The 24377-nt window shown below is 48.8% G+C and overlaps 1 protein-coding gene across 1 annotated transcript in view; it reads left to right on the top strand.

Moving 5' to 3' along the window:
• Positions 1 to 9233: 9233 nt before the first annotated feature.
• The window catches only part of LOC309351653 (cadherin-related family member 5-like), a gene marked incomplete at both ends in the record, with an annotated part of 44224 nt that continues 29080 nt past the window's right edge, over positions 9234 to 24377 (top strand). Inside the window, 6 exons of the mRNA XM_081879439.1 lie at positions 9234 to 9242; positions 10174 to 10425; positions 13108 to 13167; positions 14539 to 14631; positions 16984 to 17070; positions 18887 to 18997. Coding sequence (XP_081735565.1) covers positions 9234 to 9242; positions 10174 to 10425; positions 13108 to 13167; positions 14539 to 14631; positions 16984 to 17070; positions 18887 to 18997 — 612 coding nt within the window. The remainder of the gene's footprint in view (positions 9243 to 10173; positions 10426 to 13107; positions 13168 to 14538; positions 14632 to 16983; positions 17071 to 18886; positions 18998 to 24377) is intronic.

Here is a 24377-nt window from a genome sequence, read left to right as displayed (position 1 = left end):
TCCAACTCCCAAATGGTGTGAGGGAACATGGAGCGGCTCACGGCTGAAAAATATTGCTGACCCCACTCTTGGGGGCACCCAAAAAATGTAAAGCTCTCGCTTGCCACTTTGAGAACAAGATGAAACCAGCCTAGGATGGTCCTTTAAGCTGATACAGAAGGTCTCTCCTGATGTTCCTATGCTCTCTCACATCCCATACACCTGGAGCTCGGTGAGACGTGTTGATTTAGGGACTGAACTCTGCACATGGTCAGAGACAACTGGTTCTACATCTTGCAGGGTTCTGTGCATTGAAGTCCTGCATCGTTTGTTCTGGAAATAGATTCCGGGGCTGAACCTTTTATAGCTCGTATCAATCAGTCTTTTAGCTCAGAACCGGCTTTTTCTTCTTCTCCCCTGCAGGGAGGATCTACTGTCAAACCCCGAATTTGGTCTTCTAGCAGAATTTGGACAAATAAATGGAAGGAAGTCAGGTTAGGTCAGGAAATGCCAGATGGCTGTCTTCACTTTGTAGGTTTGCTTCTTGCGGACTGTGCGAAACTGTGGAACCGGATGAGCCGACCTGGACTTTGCTGGGAGGGAGGGGAGATTAGGAGAGGCTGAGATTGTAGGACCAGACAAGAACCACCTGGGACACCATGGCCCTTGGGCTGTTGTAGCATTTTGGAGTTTGGCCTTTGAAAACATTCATGTAGAGAAGAGAGAGTGAAAGAAGTTGCTTGTAGATAAGTGATCTGAATGCCTTTGTAAAAGACCCCAGCAGAGTTTTGTGTGCAGAAGCCCCCAGGCATTTATTTATTTATTTTTAAGTACAGTGGTGCCTTGGTTCTCAGACTTAATCCGTTTCAGAAGTCCGTTCCAAAACCAGGCGTGTGCCTCCTGGCTGGGGAACCAAGGCTGAGCTTGGCAGTCCCTGCGCAATGTTGCTTAAAAGCTGCCTGCAGTTTTACCATTTACAGTGGTACCTTGGTTCTCAAACTTAATCCGTTCCGGAATTCCATTCCAAAACCAAAGCGTTCCCAAACCAAGGTGTGCTTTTCCATAGGAAGTAATGCAAAACGGATTAATCCATTCCAGACTTTTAAAAACAACCCCCAAAACAGCAATTTAGCATGGATTTTACTCTCTGACGAGACCATTGATCCATAAAATGAAAGCAATAATCAATGTTCTGTACTATAAAATAAATAAGACAGTATTGTAGATGATATTTTTTTTAAAAAAATTATTACCTGCACTGATAATAGTCATTGTTTGGAAGGGGGGGCGGCTTTTATCCATTTCTGCAGTCGCACAATCAATCAATCAATCAATCAATCAATCAATATCATAAAACAAAAAACAAGCCACAGACACAAAAATGAAAAAGCCACCCAAAAACAAAAATGCAAAAAAGCAAAAACAAAAGCACCAAATATCACCTCAGAACACTGCAATCAGAAACGGAAGGCTTTAATGACAATTGGGGGGGGGGGACTTAGATTTGCTGCTTAAGGGTAAATCTGAAGGAAGGAAGCCTTAATTACTATGTGGGGGACTCAAATAAGCTGCGCAACAGTAAAAATGGAAGCTCAGGAGCACGTTCGTCTTCCGAGGCAAAGTTCAAAAACTGGAACACCTACTTCTGGGTTTGCAGCGTTCGGGTTCTGAGTTGTTCAGGAACTAAGCTGTTCTAAAACCGAGGTACCACTGTATATAATTTTTATTAAATTTTCTGAATTACATTTTGAAAAATTCATTTAGACAGCCTTAAACCAATGACTTCCCTTCTTCTCCTTCCCTGGTTCATTTTGCATACCTGACATCCCTGCATATTTTACATGAACTAAACCGTTCAGTAATCCCTTGTTACATCCATCAAAACTTATTTACACCCTTGAATTTATCTTAATGCTACCAGCATTTTTAAATAATCACAATTTTCACCTATATATTCAGTAGACATTCTTCTTCTCTTCTTCTGTATGTCAAATCTTCAAACTGCACGTATTCCATCAGTTCAAGTTGCCATTCTCCTTTGGTCGGGACCTCACTTGTTTCCCATTTTGGGGCTAACAAAACATGGGCCGCAGGAGTAGCTATCTATGCAAAACGGTTCTTTTGAGATTAGATTCAGAAGCAATACACACACAAGTGAGTGAGAAGATTGCAGATTTTATTCCAAACAGCAAGCAGTAGATGCAGTACCAAGCAAGCACTTCAGTTTGCCACGGGGAAGCCCTTAAGATGTGGCGAAGGTAGCCTTTTGCACAGATCTGTGGTCAACTCCCACTGCCATGCTCAAAAGCTAGATATTTGAGTGATGGGGCTGTGCCCTGTTATGGCCAGTACAGTAAGATTACCAGATTTTTTTTTTTCAACGAATCCTGGGACACTTTAAATACATGTTGTTGTTTAGTCATTTAGTCGTGTCCGCCTCTTCGTGACCCCCTGGACCAGAGCATGCCAGGCACTCCGGTCTTCCACTGCCTCCCACAGTTTGGTCAAGCTCATATTTGTAGCTTCAAGAACACTGTCCCACCATCTCGTCCTCTGTCATCCCCTTCTCCTTGTGCCCTCCATCTTTCCCAACATCAGGGTCTTTTCCAGGGAGTCTTCTCTTCTCATGAGGTGGCCAAAGTCTTGGAGCCTCAGCTTCAGGATCTGTCCTTCCAGTGAGCACTCAGGGCTGATTTCCTTCAGAATGGAGAGGTTTGATCTTCTTGCAGTCCATGGGACTCTCAAGAGTCTCCTCCAGCACCAGAATTCAAAAGCATCCATTCTTCGGCGATCAGCCTTCTTTATGGTCCAGCTCTCACTTCCATACATCACTACTGGGAAAACCAGAGCTTGAACTATACGGAGCTTTGTTGGCAAGGTGATTTCTCTGCTTTTTAAGATGCTGTCTTTAAATACATACATACATACATACATACATACATACATACATACTACATGTTCAGGACGTTGATGCTGCAGTGATGGCGGTGGCAGAGGGGCGGCTGTGGCCCTGACCTCAACCGCCACGTTTCTGTTAGGATATAGTTCCCTTCCACCTTAAAAGGGTCAGGCATGATTGTTGTGTAACACATGCCTGTTTACTCCCAGCACTGACACCACACTGTACAGATGCATTCTAGGCAAGCTGAATTTCATTGCTAAATGTTCAAGGCCTGACATAGCTGTAAGCACTAACCTGCTTAGCAGACATGCCAACAATCCTACTGTTCAGGACTGGAAAGCTCTGAAGCGCATAGCCCGCTATTTGAAGGGGACTTTGCACTACAGGCTGAGGTTCACCAGTCAGAAGACTGGAGGTCTTGAAATCTTTGCAGATGCTAGTTTTGGAAGTGACACCACGGATGGTACAAGCACTTCTGGAGTATGCTACATGTACAACCACTGTCTGTTTGACTGGCTGTGCAAGAAGCAGACGACAGTAAGCCTAAGTTCCTGTGAAGCAGAATTCAATGCCCTGTCATTTTCACTCATGGATTGTGAATGGTTGATGCAACTGTTTCAGGACATCAGAGTTTCTGTGAAATGACCTATACAAGTGTATCAAGACAATAGATCCTGTTTGGCTTTGCTGAACTCAGAGAGTTGCAAGCAAAGAACCAAATACTTGGAGATTAAGTTACATCATGCAAGAGAGTGTATTCAGAAAGGACTCATTCAGGTGTCCTACATGCCAGGAAATGAAATTCCTGCAGATCTATTGTCTAAGGTTGTTAACAGAGAACAACTTAAGGTTTATGTACAGAGGTTGCAATTGGGTTGAACCACAGGTACTACATGTTACATGGAAAAGGGGAGTGCGGCACACGGTGTCTGAGGTCCCTCTAGTTCCTCTGACAGATAGATGATTCAGGCCGATGATTCAAGGGCCATAGATGTGATTGTCTTGTCCGTCTCTCTGGAGGCTTCTATCTCCTTTCTCCCTGAGCCTGGGCAGCCCCTGAGTTGTTGATTCTTCGGTGGTGGTGGTGGGGAAGCAGTGCGCAGTGGGTCAGGCATGGAAGGCAGAGTAGGAAGGCCGAGAGCGGTGGCGGTGGCGAGGCTTGGGCAGCGCGATGCCTCCCTTCCCATTGGAGCAGCCCCAATCCCATTCCTACTTACGTGCAAGCAGGAGGGGGCTGGGATTCGTTAGCTGGGAAGGGAGGCTTCCCATTGCCTAACTGAGAGGTCCCTGCCCCCTCCTGCTTGCACGCAAGTAGGAGTTGGGAGGCTGCTCCAATAGGCAGCATGAAGCTTCCTTCCACAGCTTAGTTGCTGGGGTCTGGGAAGGTGGAGGCAGCCCGGAAGCTGCATCTTAGACCCCCTGTGCCAGCATCATATGGGGACTTCTGAGCAGCTCCTGAAGCCAGCCAGAGCCAACTGCTCTGGACTGCTGAGAGACTGCCGCTGCTGTGTTTCCCGGGGACATTAGATAAAATCTGGGAATGGAATTTGTCCGGGGACTTATTCCCAAATCCGGGGACTCCCCAGGAAACGGGGACGTCTGGTAACCCTACAGTACAGGCTCAGCTGCAAGCCACTCTGCTCTGCATCAAAGACAAAAAGCCAGGCCACACAGGCTTTTACTGACCAGTGCCATTTGCCAACAGGCCACATATCAAAGCCTTCTTTCTTTAAAAAACAAACAAGGGATAGAGAAAGTAATAAAACATAGAAAACCAGAGCCAGGAAGAGATATGTAGATAACCAGAGACAGGAAGAGTTGACCATGTCAAATCACTAATCACAATTATCTTCCGGAATAAGTTTCCCATACACCAGACAGTGTTGATAATATGGAGTGAGATGAACCGGTGGTTTGACTTGACCTAGGCAAGCTTGACATCGCTTTCTCTATGTTCTGCTGATAGACCGGAGGACCCGTTGGAATCAAATAATAGACATGTGGCTTCCTGTCCTTGTTGTAAACAATGGAAGGCCAGCTCCATCTTTGTATTCACGTCGTTATCATTCCAAAATGCAAACATGCAAAAATTAATTATATTCAGGCATTGCTTTTTTTCTATAAAAAATGTTTAGGGGTACTCTCATTTTGACTCAAGAAAACCACCATTTTATAGTCCAAATCAGGGGAAAATAAATACAGTAAATGGACAAAAGTACAACGATTCACAAAAGGTTTAGGGGTGTGCGTACCGCTGCGTACCCCCCAGGGGAAAAAGCACTGTATTAAGGAAATGTCACTTGCAAAAATGTGAATATTCGTCTGCAAAAAAAAAAAAGAGTTTATATTGGTAGAAATTTTCACCAAAATGATGCTGAGTTTTCCTGAGGATGTTTTATACATGTTTCTTAAAAAATTGCAAATGGATGTGGAACTCATCTGAGGTTTGGGGGAAGTGAAATTATCCGATTGGATTCCCCTGATTCGTATTCAGCTCATCCCTCGGTCATGATGCTTTCTCCCGTTCCAGGAAACCTGCTTGCAGCTGCCTTTCCTGCCCTGCCCTGCATGTGAGAACCGCTTCTCCCGGGTCGCCTTGCCTGCCCTGCCCTGCATGTGAGAACCGCTTCTCCCGGGTCGCCTGGCTGCAAAATATGCCTCCTTTGACATGCGGAGTCCTCTTCCTCGCCATCGACATGTCCTTCCGGCTCATCACAGGTGAGTCCAGGAACCGGGAAGGGCAGAAAGGTGGCGCTGCAGGCAGGCAGGCGTGTGGTGGCCCTGGGGGTAATCTGAGAAACGCGGTCCAGGTCCGGTCCAGAATCCGAAGGTTCCGCTAGGAGTCAGTCTGGCGGGGCCAAGGCAGGAAACCAGGCAAGGACAGGGGCAGGATCTGGCACACAGCAATGTTGCTTCCACAACCTGGGGCTGAGTCCGACAGCCTTTTATCTCTGTCGGGGTAACGGCCGGTCCTGATCCCCCAGTGACTCACCTCCCTGTCTCGCCCGAAGGCGAGCACTCCTCCTGCGAGTACTCAGGTCTCTCCTTCTCTCAGACCTCAGTCTCTGCAGCTCGGGAGATGTCGGTGGGTTACTAGACCCAGAGGCCGCCTCAGCCTCTCCTGACCCAACTGGTAGTGGAGCAGCTGTAAGTGATGGCCCAGCTGGAGGCAATGAGGTCATCCCCGCATCTGGAGCCAGGGCAGGCTCAGGCCCTTGACTCGGCCCAGCTGGTGCTTGTTGCAGGGGAACCTGTGCAGACTGGGGCTCTTCAGAATCAGGCCCCAGATTTTGTTCAGCTGACGCCTGAGGCAAAGGATCTGGTGCGGACTGACACTCCTCCGGTTCCGAGTCCGAGCCTGAGTCCCAGGCCATCACAGTCTGGTCTCGGAGGTGCCATGGAAAAAAGGTGACCTTCTCAGGATCCAGGTGGTCTTTTCAGCATAGCACTCTTGAGCGACATAAGAGGCTTTTGAGGCCAAAAGCAGCTCTTTGGATTGGGTCCAGAAATGGATTGGCAGCCAGTGGAGTCAGACCAGAACTGTCAGGGGTTGGAGTGATGGAAAATGGTGGGGGCCGCCCCTCCCTCTTCCTGCACCTTCCCTAGAAGATCAGGACAGTATAGATTAAGAACAGTGGTTTGCAGAAGGGCACAGTTCAGAGGCTGCAGTGGGGAGAAGCTGGGAAATATTGGAGGAGGAATAGCAGAAAGAAGAAAAAGAAGCAGCAGCAGCAACAGTGGGGGGGGGGAGAGAAAGCTGTCAGACTTAATGTCTCTAGAAAGCATTCCTGATCTCCCTTCTCCCAGGACCAGGCGTGCCGTGAGAGTAGGAGAACAGAAAGCTCAGAGGCAGAAAGCACAGATCAGCCAGCACAGGGGTGAGGTAGAATGGGGACGATGTAGGGGGGGTGGGACTTTACTTGGAGCAATAGCCATTATCTCCAACTCCAACATCAAAAAAACTAAGATCATGGTCACTGGTCCCATCACCTCCTGGAAAATAGAAGGGGAAGAAATGGAGGCAGTGAGAGATTTTACTTTCTTTGGCTCCATGATCACCGCAGATGGTGACAGCAGTCACGAAATTAAAAGACGCCTGCTTCTTGGGAGAAAAGCAATGGCAAACCTAGACAGCATCTTAAAAAGCAGAGACATCACCTTGCCAGCAAAGGTCCGTATAGTTAAAGCCATGGTTTTCCCAGTAGTGATGTATGGAAGTGAGAGCTGGACCATAAAGAAGGCTGATTGCCGAAGAATTGATGCTTCTGAATTCTGGTGCTGGAGGAGACTCTTGAGAGTCCCATGGACTGCAAGAAGATCAAACCTAACCATTCAGATGGGATTCAGCCCTGAGTGCTCACTGGAAGGACAGATCGTGAAGCTGAGACTCCAATACTCTTGCCACCTCGTGAGAAGAGAAGACTCCCTGGAAAAGACCCTGATGCTGGGAAAGATGGAGGGAACAAGGAGAAGGGGATGACAGAGGACGAGATGGTTGGACAGTGTTCTTGAACTACCAGCATGAATTTGACCAAACTGCGGGAGGCAGCGGAAGACAGGAGTGCCTGGCATGCTCTGGTCCAGGGGGTCACGAAGAGTCGGACACGACTAAACGACTCAACAACAACAACATCGCTGAGCTGTCAAGTCAAAAGTATACATTTATGCATAATATTTGTAACATTTAACAACTTTAAAGATGTGCCCGCCCCCTGTAATTTCCGTAACACTACCTAAAAGCAGGGCGGTTGGGAACAAAACCATTAAGTCCGGAATCTGAAACGATCTAACTTTACCACTGGGTACCAGATGGGTTTTGTTCGGGGGTGAAACTTGTTAATGAGTCCAGAAATCTGAGTGGACGCAGGAAGGAAGAGCTTGTAGCTCAAGCTGCTTTGGATAAGGGGTTTAAAGCACACTACGAATTTACAAGGCTCCCCCAGTCCTCCTCAGGCTCTCCCAGCTGCCAGACCTTTCCATTTGTGTTGCAAAACAGAAAGCTCTGGATAAGAACAAGCAACATGTCAGATAATAATAATAATAATAATAATAATAATAATAATAATAATAATAATAAATTTTATTTATACCCTGCCCTCCCCGCTCAGGGCGGCTAACACCAATAAAATCACAGTAAAAACAATAAGCTGATCCGTGGCCATTAGATGTACCTTTGTGGACAATGTAAAAAGTTCATTATCCTGGGAGAACTGTTACCCTGTTGCTACGTTTGGAACGTCTGTCATTGCATTTACAGGATACTGACTGAGGAAAGGCGTTTTGCCTCCATCTCAGTGATCTTTGATAGTGACGCACCACTCCTATATTCCTGTTCATGGAACATTTATTTGATTCCTATTATTTGTGACTCCATGCACATATTATATGTCTTCTGTTTACGAATTTTGAAGCAATAGTAAAGGTAAAGGGATCCCTGACCGTTAGGTCCAGTCGCGGATGACTCTGGGGTTGCGGCGCTCATCTCGCTTTATTGGCCGAGGGAGCTGGCGTACAGCTTCCGGATCATGTGGCCAGCATGACTAAGTCGCTTCTGGCTTTATGATAGATAAAGTAAGCATATGTACAATTTTACAACATGCAGAAAACAATCTATGTAAAGAAATCAGGGAGGGGAGCTGAGTCCTTGGTGGGGGTGAGAGGGAGGATTGCGGTGGGGGGGGGAGGGGAAAAATAATGTAATTGATTAAGAGGATTGATAAATTGTTATGTTGAAATTGATTAATAAAAATATTTAGAAAAAGAAAAAAAAAAGATTAAGACAAGATAAAGAAGGGGGGGACATACAAAACAAGAATTTGCATTATTATACAACTGTTCATTGAATTTCTAAATAAAAGACTTCCAGTTCTTCTCATTGTACTTGTATTGTTATTTACGTTTCACACGCAGCCTTCTATCACCCTAATTTGTTTCCGTGTACTCCAACAAATTCACATTTGCACATTGCATTTTACAAGGATCAGTTGAATTCCGCAAGGAGAATCATAGGCGCCGACTCCATGGGGCCTGAGGGGGCCCGAGCCCCCTCAAAAATTCGTTTGGGGGGGCTCCGCCCCCCCAATAATTTAAGAAAATTATTAGTTATATTATGCTTTGTAAAATCACAAAATTATGTTGGTATTTTTTATTTTCCTTGTTTGACGATAGTTACCTTTTAAAATACATTCAGTAATGAGTTAAAACAAAGCCACTCCCGATCTAGAGAGGGGGTGGGGTTGCGGGCTCTCGACCCATCAACAATCTCGTGGGGCTGGCGTCAGCCCCGCGAGAAGCGGGGATTCCCCCTAGCTCATTAATATTCACCGCCCACGGCGGCAGCCAATCGGCTGTTATGTGGACAGTATGTTTTTAGGTAATCTTTGTTGCAGGAATTTATGTATAAGTTGAGAGGGGGGGTTGCCCCTCCAGCAGACATCATGCACATGCAGCCCACTACCAAAATCAGCACCATCGCTTTTGTGACTTTTGTGATTTGTCCCCACAAAACACTTCATCACAGTTGCTTCCTATCTATTCAAAGGGCCTCTGCTGCAGAATACCAAATGTAACAATTCACTGATAAATGTCTCTATGTACTGACTCACTGGGAAAACTTCAGAAATTCATATAGACATATGAGCTCAGCTGCTCAGCAGCCCCTCTGCCTGAGTGATGATCCCTGGGATCCTGATACCTGAGTGCCAGACAGGTAGCCATTCCAGAAATAACAAACCCAGATGAAGACAAAAGGGTGTGATTAACTTGGCTGGGAAACAGGGAAATGTAAATATCTCTTTTGTTCCACTTGATGGGTGTTTGGTGGAGGGCAAGGGGAACCATGGGGCAGGGTCCAGGATGCTCAGATTACGGCCACCAGACCTCCCCTTTCATGATGTAACCATGACATATTAGTGATGTAGTTTGGGGGGGCTGTAACATGGGGATGAGCAGCTAATAAAAGTTTGGGTTCTCTTTTGTTTGGGGCTTCCATCTTGTTCCACCTGGTGGCAGGTGGGAGTCCTGTCACGACAGTCTTCAATCAAGACCAAGCCTACTGGCTGCTGTTTTGCTCTGGTATTCCTGGCTGGTGTCCTTGTTTTTTGTCCAAGGGAACCCTCAGATTTCTCCGTTAACATCTTTGAATATTTTTCATTCTTTGTATTACTTTTTGGTTCGGGAGCTCTTTCACTTTCCCCGTCATCTTTGCCAGTTCGAGGTATTCAGCCGTAAGAGTCTGCCATTCTGTTATTGTGGGTGGTGTTTAATTTTCGTTCCTGTGAAATTCTTGGCAGTGTCTGACCTCTCCGTTTTCCCCTTCGGGACTGCTAGCGGTTGCTGACCAGTGCAGTGGTGGAAGCAACATCTTCACTGAGATCCCGGAGAACAGCCCTTACGGCACCTTGGTCTGCCGGTTAATGGTGTCCGGCGATCCCGAGGGTGACGCTGTCCAGCTGACCTTGGGCGGGATCGATGCCGATTGGTTCTACTTGGACGGCAAGGCTGTGCGGCTGAATGTCTCTGAGGAAAAGGTGTTGGACCGAGAGGTGAGTGTTGCTCCCGTGCAGTGCCGGATTTACGTATAAGCTAAGACGCAGGTGGTGCTGTGGGTTAAACCACATAGCCTAGGGCTTGCCGGTCAGCAGTTTGAATCCCCGCGACGGGGTGAGCTCCCGTTGCTCGGTCCTTGCTCCTGCCAACCTAGCAGTTCGAAAGCACGTCAAAGTGCAAGTAGATAAATAGGTACCGCTCTGGCGGGAAGGTAAACGGCATTTCCGTGCGCTGCTCTGCTTCGCCAGAAGCAGCTTAGTCATGTTGGCCACATGACCCGGAAGGTTATGCCGGCTCCCTCGGCCAATAAAGTGAGATGAGCGCTGCAACCCCAGACCTATAGCTTAGCACTCCACTCTCTTGGGGGCCCCACAAAAAAAAAGAAAAAAAAAGAAAAGAAAAAAACACCTGGATGTACATTTCCAAAATATAAGATAAAAATATATATAAAGTAAAACCTACATACAGCAACAGTGTTTCGTGTTGTGTAGGCTCCTATTATGTAAGTCAGGCATAGGCAACCTTTGGCCCTCCAGTTGTTTTGGCCTACAACTCCCATGATCCCTAGCTAACAGGACCAGTGGTTAGGGATGATCGGAACTGTAGTCCCAAAACATCTGGAGGGCTGAAGGTTGCCCCCGCCTGCTCACCTGCTCCCTAAAATATCCCTGGTTTGCTCCTTTCTATATATAGGGTGCCTACATTCTGCATGGACTGGTTGCACGGCAACATGTGCAAATGGCGTGAGATACCTATTGGGTCCATCAATTACCATATAGCATATATTCCACACACAAAAACAGCGACTGTTTGTTGTTGGCAAAGGACAGCTGGACATAGAAAGGGCCCCATTACCTTCAGGAGCTGAGGGCCTCATCAATCCGAAATCTGGTGCTGCTCCAGTCTTGCTGCCTGCAGGGACAAGACTTCTTTCGGTGACCCCTGTTTTTGCTCGTATGACGCTAGAGAGACTTAGAACACCACAGCGACCGATGCCAACAGACATCGGCACACTTAGGGATCTGCAAAGTTTGCGCATCATGCATAACAGACCTCAGCAACTCAGCATTTTGGCTAATCTACTTTATTTACATATAAACACACACGGAGCACTGCAACGTGGCTCCCTCTCTCTCCAGCATCAGACAGCAAAGAGAAAAAGAACAAAGGACAATAGTCCCACTTCACGGAATACAAACATCCTGTCTCCGTCACTTCCCACTCTGTGGTGTCAAAACTTACACCGTCATGTGAAAGACAGCAATCCCATGACTGCAATCATGGAACAGGAATTCTAACATCTCCATGGACAGCTGCGGGTTCAAAATGACTCCTTCAGGGGCACAGTTATCCCATTCAGGACAAGGGAGTCCCTCACACCTGCCCAACCCTTGTCCCCCCCAAAAAAACAGTACTTCTGTCTTGTCAGGATTCAGCCTCAATCCGTTAGCCACCGTCCATCCTCCCATGTTTCTAGCAGGTGCCGAAAAGTATACAGTGAAGGCGTCTTGCTTGATATCAATAGGCAGGGAGTTCCCAAGGGTAAATGCTGCCACACTAAACGATCAAGTTCTTATAAATCATAGAATCATAGACTTGGAAGGGACCCCAAGGGTTTCGGGGGGTTGGGCTAGATGACCCTCAGGGTCCATTCCCAACAGTTCTATGATTCTATGATTCATCCTATATTTGTGCCTCGGATTTTCCCCCTGCCTAAGTGCAGTACCATCTGTTTGTCCCTAAAGGTAAAGGTAAAGGGACCCCTGACCATTAGGTCCAGTCGTGGCTGACTCTGGGGTTGCGGCGCTCATCTCGCTTTATTGGCCGAGGGAGCCGGCATACAGCTTCCGGGTCATGTGGCCAGCATGACTAAGCCACTTCTGGCGAACCAGAGCAGTGCACAGAAACGCCGTTTACCTTCCCGCCGGAGTGGTACTTATTTATCTACTTGCACTTTTTGGTGTGCTATCAAACTGCTGGGTTGGCAGGAGCAGGGACCGAGCAACAGGAGCTCACCCCGTCACAGGGATTTGAACCGCCGACCTTCTGATCGGCAAGTCCTAGGCTTTGTGGTTTAACCCACAGCGCCACCTGCGTCCCTACTGAGATCCATTCAGTTACTTCTGGCCCTGTTCTCCAATCTTTAAGGCCATCCTAAATCCCGATTCTGTCTTCTGCGGCCTTAGCTATCCCTCCCAGTTTGGTACCACCTGCAAATGTGATGACTGTCTTCTCAATCCCTTTTATCCAAGCTATTTATAAAATTGTTGTCTGACACCGGGCCCAGGAGAGAGCCCTGCAGAGCCCCTCTTATCCCCCCCCCCCCCGAATGATGAGGAACCATCAGTGAGAATAATAATAATAACAATAATAATTTATTATTTATACTCTGCCCATCTGGCTGGGTTTCCCCAGCCACTCTGGGCGGCTTCCAACCGAATATTAAAAACAATAGCGTCAGAAATTAAAAACTTCCCTAAACAGGGCCGCCTTCAGGTGTCTTTAAAAAGTAAAATGGTTGTTTATTGCCTTGACATCTGCTGGGAGGGTGTTCCGCAGGGCAGTCGCCACTGATAATGATGATTTTAAAAATAGCAATTCTGCATTTGCAAAGCTGAGGAAAGAGATGCATGAATGATGTCCGGGTGACGCTTTCTATTTTTCTCTCTCTCTTCCAGGCGTTGGAAACTCCTGTTCTGATGGTCTCCTTCACATGCGTGGAAGACGGCTTCTCGCCGGTACAAAACATTGCATTTTATCATTTTATCATTTTATCATTTTATCATTTTATTATTTTATTATTTTATTATTTTATTATTTTATTATTTTATTATTTTATTATTTTATTATTTTATTATTTTATTATTTTATTATTTTATTATTTTATTATTTTATTATTTTATTATTTTATTATTTTATTATTTATTTTATTATTTTTTTATTATTTTATCTTAAAACTCCCCTTTTCATGCTCAAGTTCCTTTGGCATATCCCGCCTGGTCTCCTGCTTAGCATGGCTCTGGCTGCTGCTTACAAAGTGCTTTACGGCCCTGGTTTGGCTGACCACGCGCACACCAGCCACAAATGTTTCCAAGGGGAATTCGAGCAAGGAGAGACTTGCCCTTTGTCGTCATGGAGGGCCGCCGTGGGTGGGGCAAATGACAAAAGGGGTGGGGCCACAAATGCAAATTTTACTTTAATAGGGCTAGGCCAGTTTCTACACAAACTCGCACCCGCACCCGGTTGAAGGCTGAGTCCTGTCCCCGATACAAACCTCCCTCTCAAACTACTGTTGTCATCATCATTATTACTGTTGTTATTATTATTATTATTATTATTATTATTATTATTATTATTATTAATATCTCCTGCTGTGAGAGTCTAGGGTTCCGGAAAACAATGCGATTAAAATCTGAGGGTGATGGAGATACGTTTACAGCAGGACCACACCCCTTGAAATGGCTGAGAACCCTGGGAACTGTAGTTTGTTAAGGATGCTGAGAGTTGTTTGGAGACCCCTGTTCCACTCACAGAACTACAGTTCCCAGCATTCACTGGGAAGAAAGATTGGGTGTTAAGCCTCTCTGGGGGCTGTAGCCCTGGGAGGGTCACCTCAGCAAACTACAGTTCCCGAGATTCTTTTGGGGGAGCCTTTGTATCCTCAGCAAACTACAGTTCCCGAGATTCTTTTGGGGGAGCCTTTGTATCCTCAGCAAACTACAGTTCCCGAGATTCTTTTGGGGGAGCCTTTGTATCCTCAGCAAACTACAGTTCCCGAGATTCTTTTGGGGGAGCTATGACTGCCCAAAGTAGTGTTGTAGAGCTTTAAATGCATGGTGCGGATCCAGACAGTCGTCCCCTGTAGCTCTGGCACCCTGTGACACTTCTCCCATGGGAGCCTTGCTGTAAAGTGTAGCACAAAATTGTAAATCGAGATCCAGGATCATGGGGGGATCCGCTGTTGCGTTGCTCTCAGTGATCCCCGTCTCCAAACTCCAGGGCGCAGTCCTCTCCCCGCCCCCATTCCTCCCAGCAAAGGGAACTATAGTTTTCCAGGGCAGGTGGCACTCGAGAGAAGCCCCTCACAACACCCTCTTCTTCCCTGGCAGGCTGAGTACAGGATCATTGTCCAGGTGATGAACGAGAATGACAACAAACCGCGGTTCCAGGAGGACACCATTTTGACGCAGAACATCAGCGAGGTGAGTGCCTGGCGCCCGGCCGGGACTGGAGGGCCCAGGAAGACCCCGGGCCCTTCTCCAGAACAGGGGACTCGAGAGGAGAAATACCCAGCTTAAGGAAATACTTTAAGGTCAATGAATAACCACAGTTTAGAGGTCCCGGGCCCTAAGGAAGTTAGACTATCCTCCACCAGGGCCAGGGCCTTCTCAGTGATGGCTCCGACCTGGTGGAATGCTCTGTCCCAGGAGACCTCCTTCCGCAGGGCCTGTAAGACAGAGCTATTCCGCCTGGCTTTCAATTTGAACTTAGCCTGATCTTTTATTCCCCTTCCTTCCCTCCCTCTCCCCTTTTTATGAAGATTCCCCGCTCTGGGATCCCACAGCTAATTCTCCCCTGGTCTCCTCGCTGGCCCAAAGAGGACTAAATTAGCCAGCTAGCCCTGGTGATCATCAAATGTTTATTGGGTAGATTTCCCCCCTAAATTGATTTTTGAATTCTGAATTTATTGTTATTCACGTTTTATACTGTATTTTATGCTGTTTTTTGTTGCATCAATTAAGTGCTTTAAATTTGTTGTTAGCCGCCCTGAGCCCGGTTTTTGAACCAGGAAGGGCAGGGTATAAATAAAAAATTATTATTATTATTATTATTATTATTATTATTATTATTATTATTATCTTCCTCCAAGAATAAGATTCGGTTCTCTGCACACCTCCAGCCATTTTATCTTCCCAACAGGCCTGCAAGGCAGGTTAAACTGAGCGATATTAGTGACTGGCCTGAGGTCAGGCCGCTGGATATAGGGGGCAGAAAGAGCTTCACCCCACTCAATATTTTGCGGCAGGGGGCTCAGGCCCTTCACCCAATATTGAGGGGGCCATCATCCCCATCAACCCTGGGCAAGCACAGGTGTGCCGGGTGAAGGCGAGCGGCTTAGAGAGTGATTTTCACCCTCTGCGGCCCCCGCCGTGATTGCCAGAGCATCCTGGCAGGCATGGTCTGCCCGGGGGTTGGGAGTGGGGCAAAGAAAGCATCGTACTTGTGACATCATCAATGTGCAACAGCCCCCCCCACATGTTGGGTGCAACTTGGCGTACCCGCCTGATGTCACCCAGCAAATCTTTGATACATAGCTGTCAACCGTCCCTTATTTGGCGGGAAAGCCCTTATCCCAGCGCCGTGTCCCACAGCTGTCCCTTATTGATGATGTCTCTTAAATTTCCCGGGTTTCAAAGGAAGCAGCTCCTCTCCCTCCCTCCCTCCCTGCTGGCCAGGGAGGAGGGAGGCTCCGACTGTGTTGCTTGGCTGCGTTGCTCACCCAATAAGGAGTCTAAGAACGACTGGGGGGTGGAGCTTGCATGCCTTGTGCCGATCAAATCGGCCGCCTTGCCTGGGGACTCGCCTTTGCTCAGCGCTTCCCAGCGGAGAGGGGACGGTGGTTTTCCTTGCTGCATCCCCTTTGCCGGGTTGCTGCGCTGTGGGAACCACCGCTTGAGGCTTCGTTTGGCTGCTGGCTGGGCTTTCTGCCTTTGGCTCGGAGGGGCTCAGAAGTTGAACACAGCTGTGTTCAGAAATCCCTTATTTTGGCTGCTGATCCCTTATTTTCGAGGCCTCTGGTCCCTTATTTTCAAATCTGTAAGTTGACAGCTATGCTTTGATAGCGGCGTGAGGATTTGAACTCGGGTCTCCTTGGTTCTCAGTGCACGACTTAACTGCTAAACTGCGGTGGAAAAGGCTAGTCCTGAGAAACCTGATGTTCTGCCAAAAGAGAGTGTTTCCCATTCCTTCTCACGGCGGGCAGATGAGACGTCACTGGTGCCCCTGCATTTGAGGGACGAGGTTATCTAGCCAGCCACGTTGCCTGGGTACCGTATTTTTTGCTCCATAAGACGCACTTTTTTCCTCCTAAAAAGTAAGGGGAAACGTCTGTGCGTCTTATGGAGCGAATGTGCGGTCGATCGCTGGCTCTTGCCCAGGCCTCCATTGTTGAATGTTCTGCAGACGGAGGCTGCTTGTTTCCCCAGCGACATGGGACTGGCTGATTAGATTATCTGTCTGGAAACTGTAGAAACGGCTCCCTTTCCTTTTCTAAAGAAGCTGCAGGACTGTGAGTTGAACCCCATAAAAACAGGATTTTTTCCCTTTGCAAAGTAAGCTCAACAACTTTGAGCTGATCCTCAAAAAATGGGGCTTTCCCCCTTTCCTCCTCTAAAAACTAGGTGCGTCTTATGGTCAGGTGCGTCTTATGGAGCGAAAAATACGGTATGTTTTATCCCCATATCCCAGGAAGGATGAGAGAGTCGGTAAGGAGGACCCCTCTCACTAGGCCTGACTTCCCGCCTAACCTTGCTCTCCCCCCCTCTCGTCCCCAGCTGGCCACCCCCCACTCCGTGATCTTCAGCACCCAGGCGGAGGACGCCGATGGCGACACCCTCATGTACGTGATCGACGGCACGTCGGTGAGTCCTCTCCCCAAGGCCACCAAGAAGAGGAAGACAAATTTTTAGTTGGGGCTGGGGATAACTTTAATTTTAGTATAAATGTTCTGGATGTTGGGCAATAGGTGCAGTACAGGATTCCTTTTGGTGTACCGACCTTCGAGCTGCACTAAAGACCAGGTGTGCAGCCTGTGGGTCATTTTGGACTCACAGCTGTCCATGGAGGCACAGGTCAATTCTGTGTCCAGGGCAGCTGTCTACCAGCTCCATCTGGTATGCAGGATGAGACCCTCCCTGCCCGTGGACTGTCTCACCAGAGTGGTGCATGCTCTGGTTATCTCCCGCTTGGACTACTGCAATGCGCTCCATGTGGGGCTAACTTTGAAGGTGACCTGGAAACTACAACTAATCCAGAATGCGGCAGCCAGACTGGGGACTGGGACCACAAAACACCGGTTCTGAAAGACCTACATTGGCTCCCAGTACGTTTCCGAGCACAATTCCAAGTGTTGGTGCTGACCTTGAAAGCCCTAAACAGCCTCAGTCCTATATACCCGAAGGAGCGTCTCCACCCCCACCATTCTACCCAGACACTGAGGTCCAGCGCCGAGGGCCTTCTGACAGTTCCCTCATTGCGAGAAGCAAGGTTACAGGGAACAGGCAGAGGGCCTTCTCGGTAGTGGCGCCCGCCCTGTGGAACGCCCTCCCATCAGATGTCCAGGAAATAAACAACTATCTGACTTTTAGAAGACATCTGAAGGCAGCCCTGTTTAGGGAAGTTTTTAATGTCTGTTTTTTTTGTATTTCTAATATTTTGTTGGAAGCTGCCCAGAGTGGCTGGGTTTCCCCAGATGGGCGGGGTATAAACAATAAATTATTATTATTATTATTATTATTATTATTATTATTATTATTAGTGACTGCCAGTTGCCGACCAGCTCCAGGAACTAGCCGCCAGCTTTCCCCCCATTCCATTATTAATATTACTACTACTACTAATATAGGCAGAGCTAGAATTTTTGCAACCATGCTACTTGTGCCAGGATTACGTTCCGGGGGCAAAATTGCACTCTGGGCAAACCCCTGGAAACGCCTCTTTGTGACTATCCCTATCTTACTTGGCTGTGGGGAGCACAGAACTGTAGATTTGGAAGGGACCCTGAGGGTCATCTAGTCCAACCCCCAGGCCAGGTTCTGCAAACCTGGGCATGGAGAGAACTTTTTAAACCCTACCACCTTCCTCAGGGAAGATTGCGTGAGATCTCACTGGGCCAGTACGTGATCTCGGGCGGCCCCTTCTGGCTGCTCCCCTTTCCGTTTATGCGTCCATTTCCCAACCAACCACGCAGGGCGCAACCGTATCAGCAAAAAAGTTGTGGGTCTCCTTCTGTCTGCTCTGGCGCCACCTGCTGTTCAGCTCCCGACCTTCCGTCCTACCAGCACCAAACTGGTTGCCAGCAGCAGAGAGCAAAGCAAAGGCGTTGGCACCATTTTGTGCTGGAACCTTGGCTGAGTTGGCCGGTGCCCAGCCCTTGCTCGGCCAGAACCGTGTGGCCGCAGCACACTTGCCCATCCCTTGCTGACCCCCTTTGTTCCATGGCAACACCTGCGTGGGTGTTGGATTAGCCGGGGGGAACCAGGACACCTAGACCTGGCCGTGGGCGTAGATTACGGCCAATACCTCTGCGGGTGGAGGAAATGGATTTGCGGGGCAAGGGGTGAGCGGGCGGGAGAAGCGCCTTGGGGAGAGGGGACCCGGAGGGATGCCGGGCTTGCCACCCTCTGTGGGCATCTGTCGTGCCAGCTGCATGGCTACCACCCCTGTTTGAACTTCCAGGCCGACGCCAAATATTTCCGGATCGACCTGCCCAACAGCGGGAGGATCGTGCTGGGCAAAGCGCTGGATTTTGAGACCAAGAGACACCTGGAGTTTGTGATCCATGCCGTGGTGAGAAGGGGAGTGGGAGATTGGGGGTGGCATGGGGGCACCCACAAGGGCCGAATCCTCTCTTCGCTGTTGCCCCTCGCTGCTCCCACACACCAGGATGCCAGACAGTGCTTGTGTTCTCAGCACCTCGTAAGAACATGAGAAAAACCTGCCGGGTGAGGCCAATGGCAACCTGTCTCACAGCGGCCAACTGGATGCCTTTGGGGAGCAGAATTTGAACACATTACTCCTATTAATATCCTATCCTGAGACCCTAGGCTGGCTCACGAGATTTTGAACGTTAAAATGTTAAGACCAGTTTAAAATAACTTGCAGTTACAGAAATAAAATGGGTTCTAAAAACATATACAGTCATACCTCGGGTTACAGACACTTCAGGTTACATACGCTTCAGGTTACATACTCCGCTAACCCAGAAATAGTGCTTCAGGTTAAGAACTTTGCTTCAGGATGAGAACAGAAATCATGCAACGACAGCATGGCGGCAGCAGGAGGCCCCATTAGCTAAAGTGGTGCTTCAGGTTAAGAACAGTTTCAGGTTAAGAACGGACCTCCGGAACGAATTAAGTACTTAACCCGAGGTACCACTGTACAGTCATACCTCGGGTTACAGACACTTCAGGTTGCGTTTTTTTGGGTTACGGACCGCCAAAACCCGGAAGTACTGGAATGGGTTACTTCCGGGTTTCGGCGGTCGCGCATGCGCAGAAGCACTAAATCGCACTTTGCACATGCGCAGAAGTGCTGAATCGCAACCTGCGCGTGCGCAGATGTGGTGCTGCGGGTTGAGAACGTGCATCCCGCATGGATCATGTTCGCAACCCGAGCGTCCACTGTACCTGAAGGGTCAAAGGCCAGGGTCAAGTGTCTTCAGCATCCTTCAGAAGCTGTGCAATGAAGGTGACAGACATGCCTCTGTGGGGAGGGAGTCTCATGGTTTAGGGGCCACCACAGAAAAGGCCCTTTCCCCCAGGCTACCATCCTGAGCCTCTGAGGATGGAGGAACTCTCAAGAGGTCCGCCTCTGGGGCCTGAGTCATTTAGGGCTTTAAACATTAACACGAGCACCTTATGAGAAGGTAAGAATGGTTTTTCTCCTGCTCTGGGATGTAGGACCCGAACTCATGGCTTCCAGTTACAAAAAAGTATATCCAGGGTAAACATCAGGAAGAACTTTCTGACGGTAAGAGCTGTTTGTAACCAAACCAACCCCTGTGTTGCAAAGAGAACGTCAGCAATGTCCAGGCAACATGATGACCATGTACATACGCAATAGACAATCTTTATAGAATTCCTTCAAACCATAACAAGGACAAAATGAAATCTTTAGTCTCAAAGTCTCTGGAATTCTTTAAATGAAGCAAGGCACCAGACTTTGTATGATGAAAGACAAGCTGTGAAGCTTTGTGTATTTGGCAAATAAGATGTCCAACGCTGAACAGTGATTCCGGATATTGACTACCGTTTCCTAGAATTCTTTGTCAGCAGAGACTACATTATTACATGAGCACTGTTCCACAGCATTTGATATTTTCATTTACATACATTCATTCGAAATAAGATGGGTTTATGAGGCAATTCTATATCCTCCCGCCACGCTGACAAAGAATTCTACGAAACAGTAGTCAATATCCGGAATCTCTGTTCAGTGTTGGACGTCATATTTGCTGAATACACAAAGCTTCACAGCTTGTCTTTCATCGTACAAAGTCTGGTAAAGGTAAAGGGACCCCTGACCATTAGGTCCAGTCGTGGCCGACTCTGGTGTTGCGGTGCTCATCTCGCTTTACTGGCCGAGGGAGCCAGTATACAGCTTCTGGGTCATGTGGCCAGCAGGACTAAGCCGCTTCTGGCGAACCAGAGCAGCTCACGGAAATGCCGTTTACCTTCCCGCCGTTTACCTATTTATCTACTTGCACTTTGACGTGCTTTCGAACTGCTAGGTTGGCAGGAGCAGGGACCGAGCAATGGGAGCTCATCCGGTCGTGGGGATTCGAACCACCGACCTTCCGATCGGCAAGTCCTAGGCTCTGTGGTTTAACCCACAGCTCCGCCTGCGTCCCACAAAGTCTGGTGCCTCACTTCATTTAAAGATTTCCAGAGACTTTGAGCCTAAAGATTTCATTTTGTCCTTGTTATGGTTTGAAGGAATTCTATAAAGATTGTCTATTGCATATGTACATGGTCATCGTGTTGCCTAGACATTGCTGACGGTAATAGATGTTTTGCAGTGGAAAGGGCTTCCTCAGGAGGTGGTGGACTCTCCTTCCTTGGAGGTTTTTAAGCAGAGGTTGGGTGACCACCTGTCCTGAATGCTTTAGCTGAGATTCCTGCATTGCAGGGGGTTGGAATAGATGGTCCCTGAGGGTCCCTTTCAACTCTCCAATTCTTTGATTCCAAGACAAGCCTTTTGGATCAGGACAACAGCCCGTCCAGTCAGAAGCAAAAGCCGGAAGAGCAGCCAAGTCAGTTGGATGCCTATGGGAAACTCACAGACAGGATCCGGCCGCAAGAGCCCTCTCATCTCGTGTGGTTCCCAGCAATTGGTATTCAGAAGCATTGCAGCCTCCAACTGCAGAGGGATCGTGGAATTGTCGAGTTGGGACCCCTGAAGGTCATCCAGTCCAACCCCGTGCGATGCAGGAATGAGAGCACAGCCATTGTGAGCTTTCCCTCACTCCACTCCTCTTTTAATGCCATTCACGTGGCAGTGAGTTCCACAGTCTGCGCTCCACGACGAAGGAGACTTCCTTTGGTCCGCTGCCAGGCAACCACGGGGTGGCCAGGGCAGCCTTCACCAAGACGGCGCCCTCAAGACGCACGTGCCGTGCTGGGTGGAGACGTCGGCCAAAACGTCTGGCGGGCACCAGGTTGGGGAAGACTGTTGTCTCGTCCAACTGCGGGAATCGCCGCTGAAACCTAAGCAATTGCAGAGAGCGAGGCTTTTCGGAGAGACCAGGAGGCTTTTCCTTGTGGGCAGCTATTTTCAGGCACACTTACCCCCCCCCCTCGCTGCTCGCCGGCTCATTAACAGCCGCCTGGGCCTCCCTAAGCTGGCTAATTGGGGGTGACGTGATCCTGTCAGCTCCCCCCTTCAGGGCTAATGGCTTAAATCTCTCCCCCCTTCTTTTAATTTCTCTAAGAGGGCTAACGTCAAGCGGCAATTCGATGCATCCAGAGCCAGCCCCCATCCCCTCGTGGCCCCAGGAATGCCAAGACGCGCCCCCCGCCATCTGTGAGGCTCACCCCCTCTTTGCCCAAATGGCGTGTGCCCCCCGGTTTCACGCCAGCCCTTCTGCATCTCCCACACCTGCCCCACGAAGCACTTGGGCTGCTCTCCAGGTGGCAAGGTGCCCAGTGCCACCGTCCCTTGCACGAGGCCCATCCTGCTCCCGCTCCCGCCTCTTCCTCCTTGCCCCCCCTGCTGGTTTGCTTCCAAGCCAGGTGCCCTTCAGGTGTGCCCTGGGGCAGCCACCCACGGCACGTGCTCGCAGGTGCGTTATGGGCTCTGCGGCTCAACGCCAGGGCTTCCGTGTGACGTGTTCGGAGAGCATTTGCCACGATTCGTTTGCAGGAGGATGCTCTGCTGTTCAACGAGCGTTCGTTCTGATTTCGTAGAATCAGTTGGAAGGTACCCCCAAGAGTCATCTAGTCCACCCCCCTTACAGTGCATGAATTTCAGCTAAAGCATGCAGGACAGATGGCCATCCAACGTCTGTTTAAAAACCTTCAAGGAAGGAGAGTCCACCACCTCCCAAGGGAGACCATTCCCCTGTCGAACAGCTCTTACTGTCCGAAAATTCTTCCTGATTCTCCCCAAAGCCATGGGTTCGAGTTCTACCACTGCATCATCAGAAGACCTTAAAGCGGTTTACAAAAATCACATCCTGCTTTCTTTTGCTCCCATTTTGCTTTACCAGATTAGCTTTTTAGAATACAGTGGTTGTTGTTGTTTAGTCGTTTAGTCGTGTCCGACTCTTCGTGACCCCATGGACCAGAGCACGCCAGGCCCTCCTGTCTTCCACTGCCTCCCGCAATTCGGTTAAACTCATGCTGGTAGCTTCGAGAACATTATCCAACCAAAATACAGTGGTACCTCGGGTTAAGTACTTAATTCGTTCTGGAGGTCAGTTCTTAACCTGAAGCACCACTTTAGCTAATGGGGCCTCCTGCTGCTGCCACACCGGCGGTGCACAATTTATGTTCTCATCCTGAAGCAAAGTTCTTAACCTGAAGCACTATTTCTGCGTTAGCGGAGTCCGTAACCTGAAGCGTATGTAACCTGAAGCGTATGTAACCCGAGGTACCACTGTACAGTCATACCTCGGGTTACAGTCGCTTCAGGTTTAGTTTTTTGGGGTTATGGAACGCTGAAACCCGGAAGTAGCAGAACGGGTTACTTCTGGGTTTTGGCAGTCGCGCATGCGCAGAAGCACTGAATCGCGACCCGCACATGCACAGATGCGCCACTGCGGGTTTACGTACTCTGCGGGTTGCAAACATGCATCCTGCACGGATCACGTTCGCAACCCGAGCGTCCACTGTAAATAACAAATCGTAATGGGTTCGAGTCTGAGCCTCCGGAGCAGGAGAAAACAAGCTTTTTCCTTTTTCCACATAACTGCCCTTAAGATATTGGAAAACAGCTCTCATATCTCCTCTCAGTCTGTTCTTTTCCAGGCTAAACATACACAGCTCCTTCAACCGTTCCTCATCAGGCTTAGTTTCCAGACCCTTGATCATCTTGGCTGCCCTCCTCTGCACACCTTCCAGCTTGTCAACATTATTCCTAAATTGTGGTTCTCAGAATTAGACATAGTACAGTGGTGCCTCGCAAGACGAAATTAATTCGTTCCGCAAGTTTTTTCTTCTTGCGAGTTTTTCGTCTTGCGAAGCACGGTTTCCCATAGGAATGCACTGAAAATCAATCAATGCGTTCCTATGGAGACCGTCCGGAGACAGAGGGGAAGCGCCGCGCGCCTTCCCCTCTGTCCCCGGACCTGTTTAAAGCAAGGGGCGGCGGAGAGTAGATTGCTTCTCCCCGTTGCCTGCCCCGCAATCTCCGGGGACAGAGGGGAAGGCGTGCGCGCCTTCCCCTCTGTCCCCTCTTTTGAAGCAAGGGGTGGAGGGGAGAAGATCGCTTCTCCCTGTTGCCGCCCCTTGGTTCAAAAGGGGTCCAGGGAGAGAGGGGAAGGTGCGCGTGCCTTCCCCTCTGTCCCCGGAGATTGCGGGGCAGGCAACGGGGAGAAGCAATCTACTCCCCACCGCCCCTTTCTTCAAAAGAGGTCCGGGGACAGCGGGGAAGACGCGCTGCGCTTCCCCGCTATCCCCGGAGCTTGCGGGGCAAGCTTCGTTTTGCGAAGCAAGCCCATAGGGAAATG

Source organism: Podarcis erhardii (genome assembly GCF_964252035.2).
Source record: "Podarcis erhardii genome assembly, chromosome: 10".
NCBI lineage: Eukaryota > Metazoa > Chordata > Lepidosauria > Squamata > Lacertidae > Podarcis > Podarcis erhardii.
This window is presented reverse-complemented; position numbering and strand designations above follow the sequence as displayed.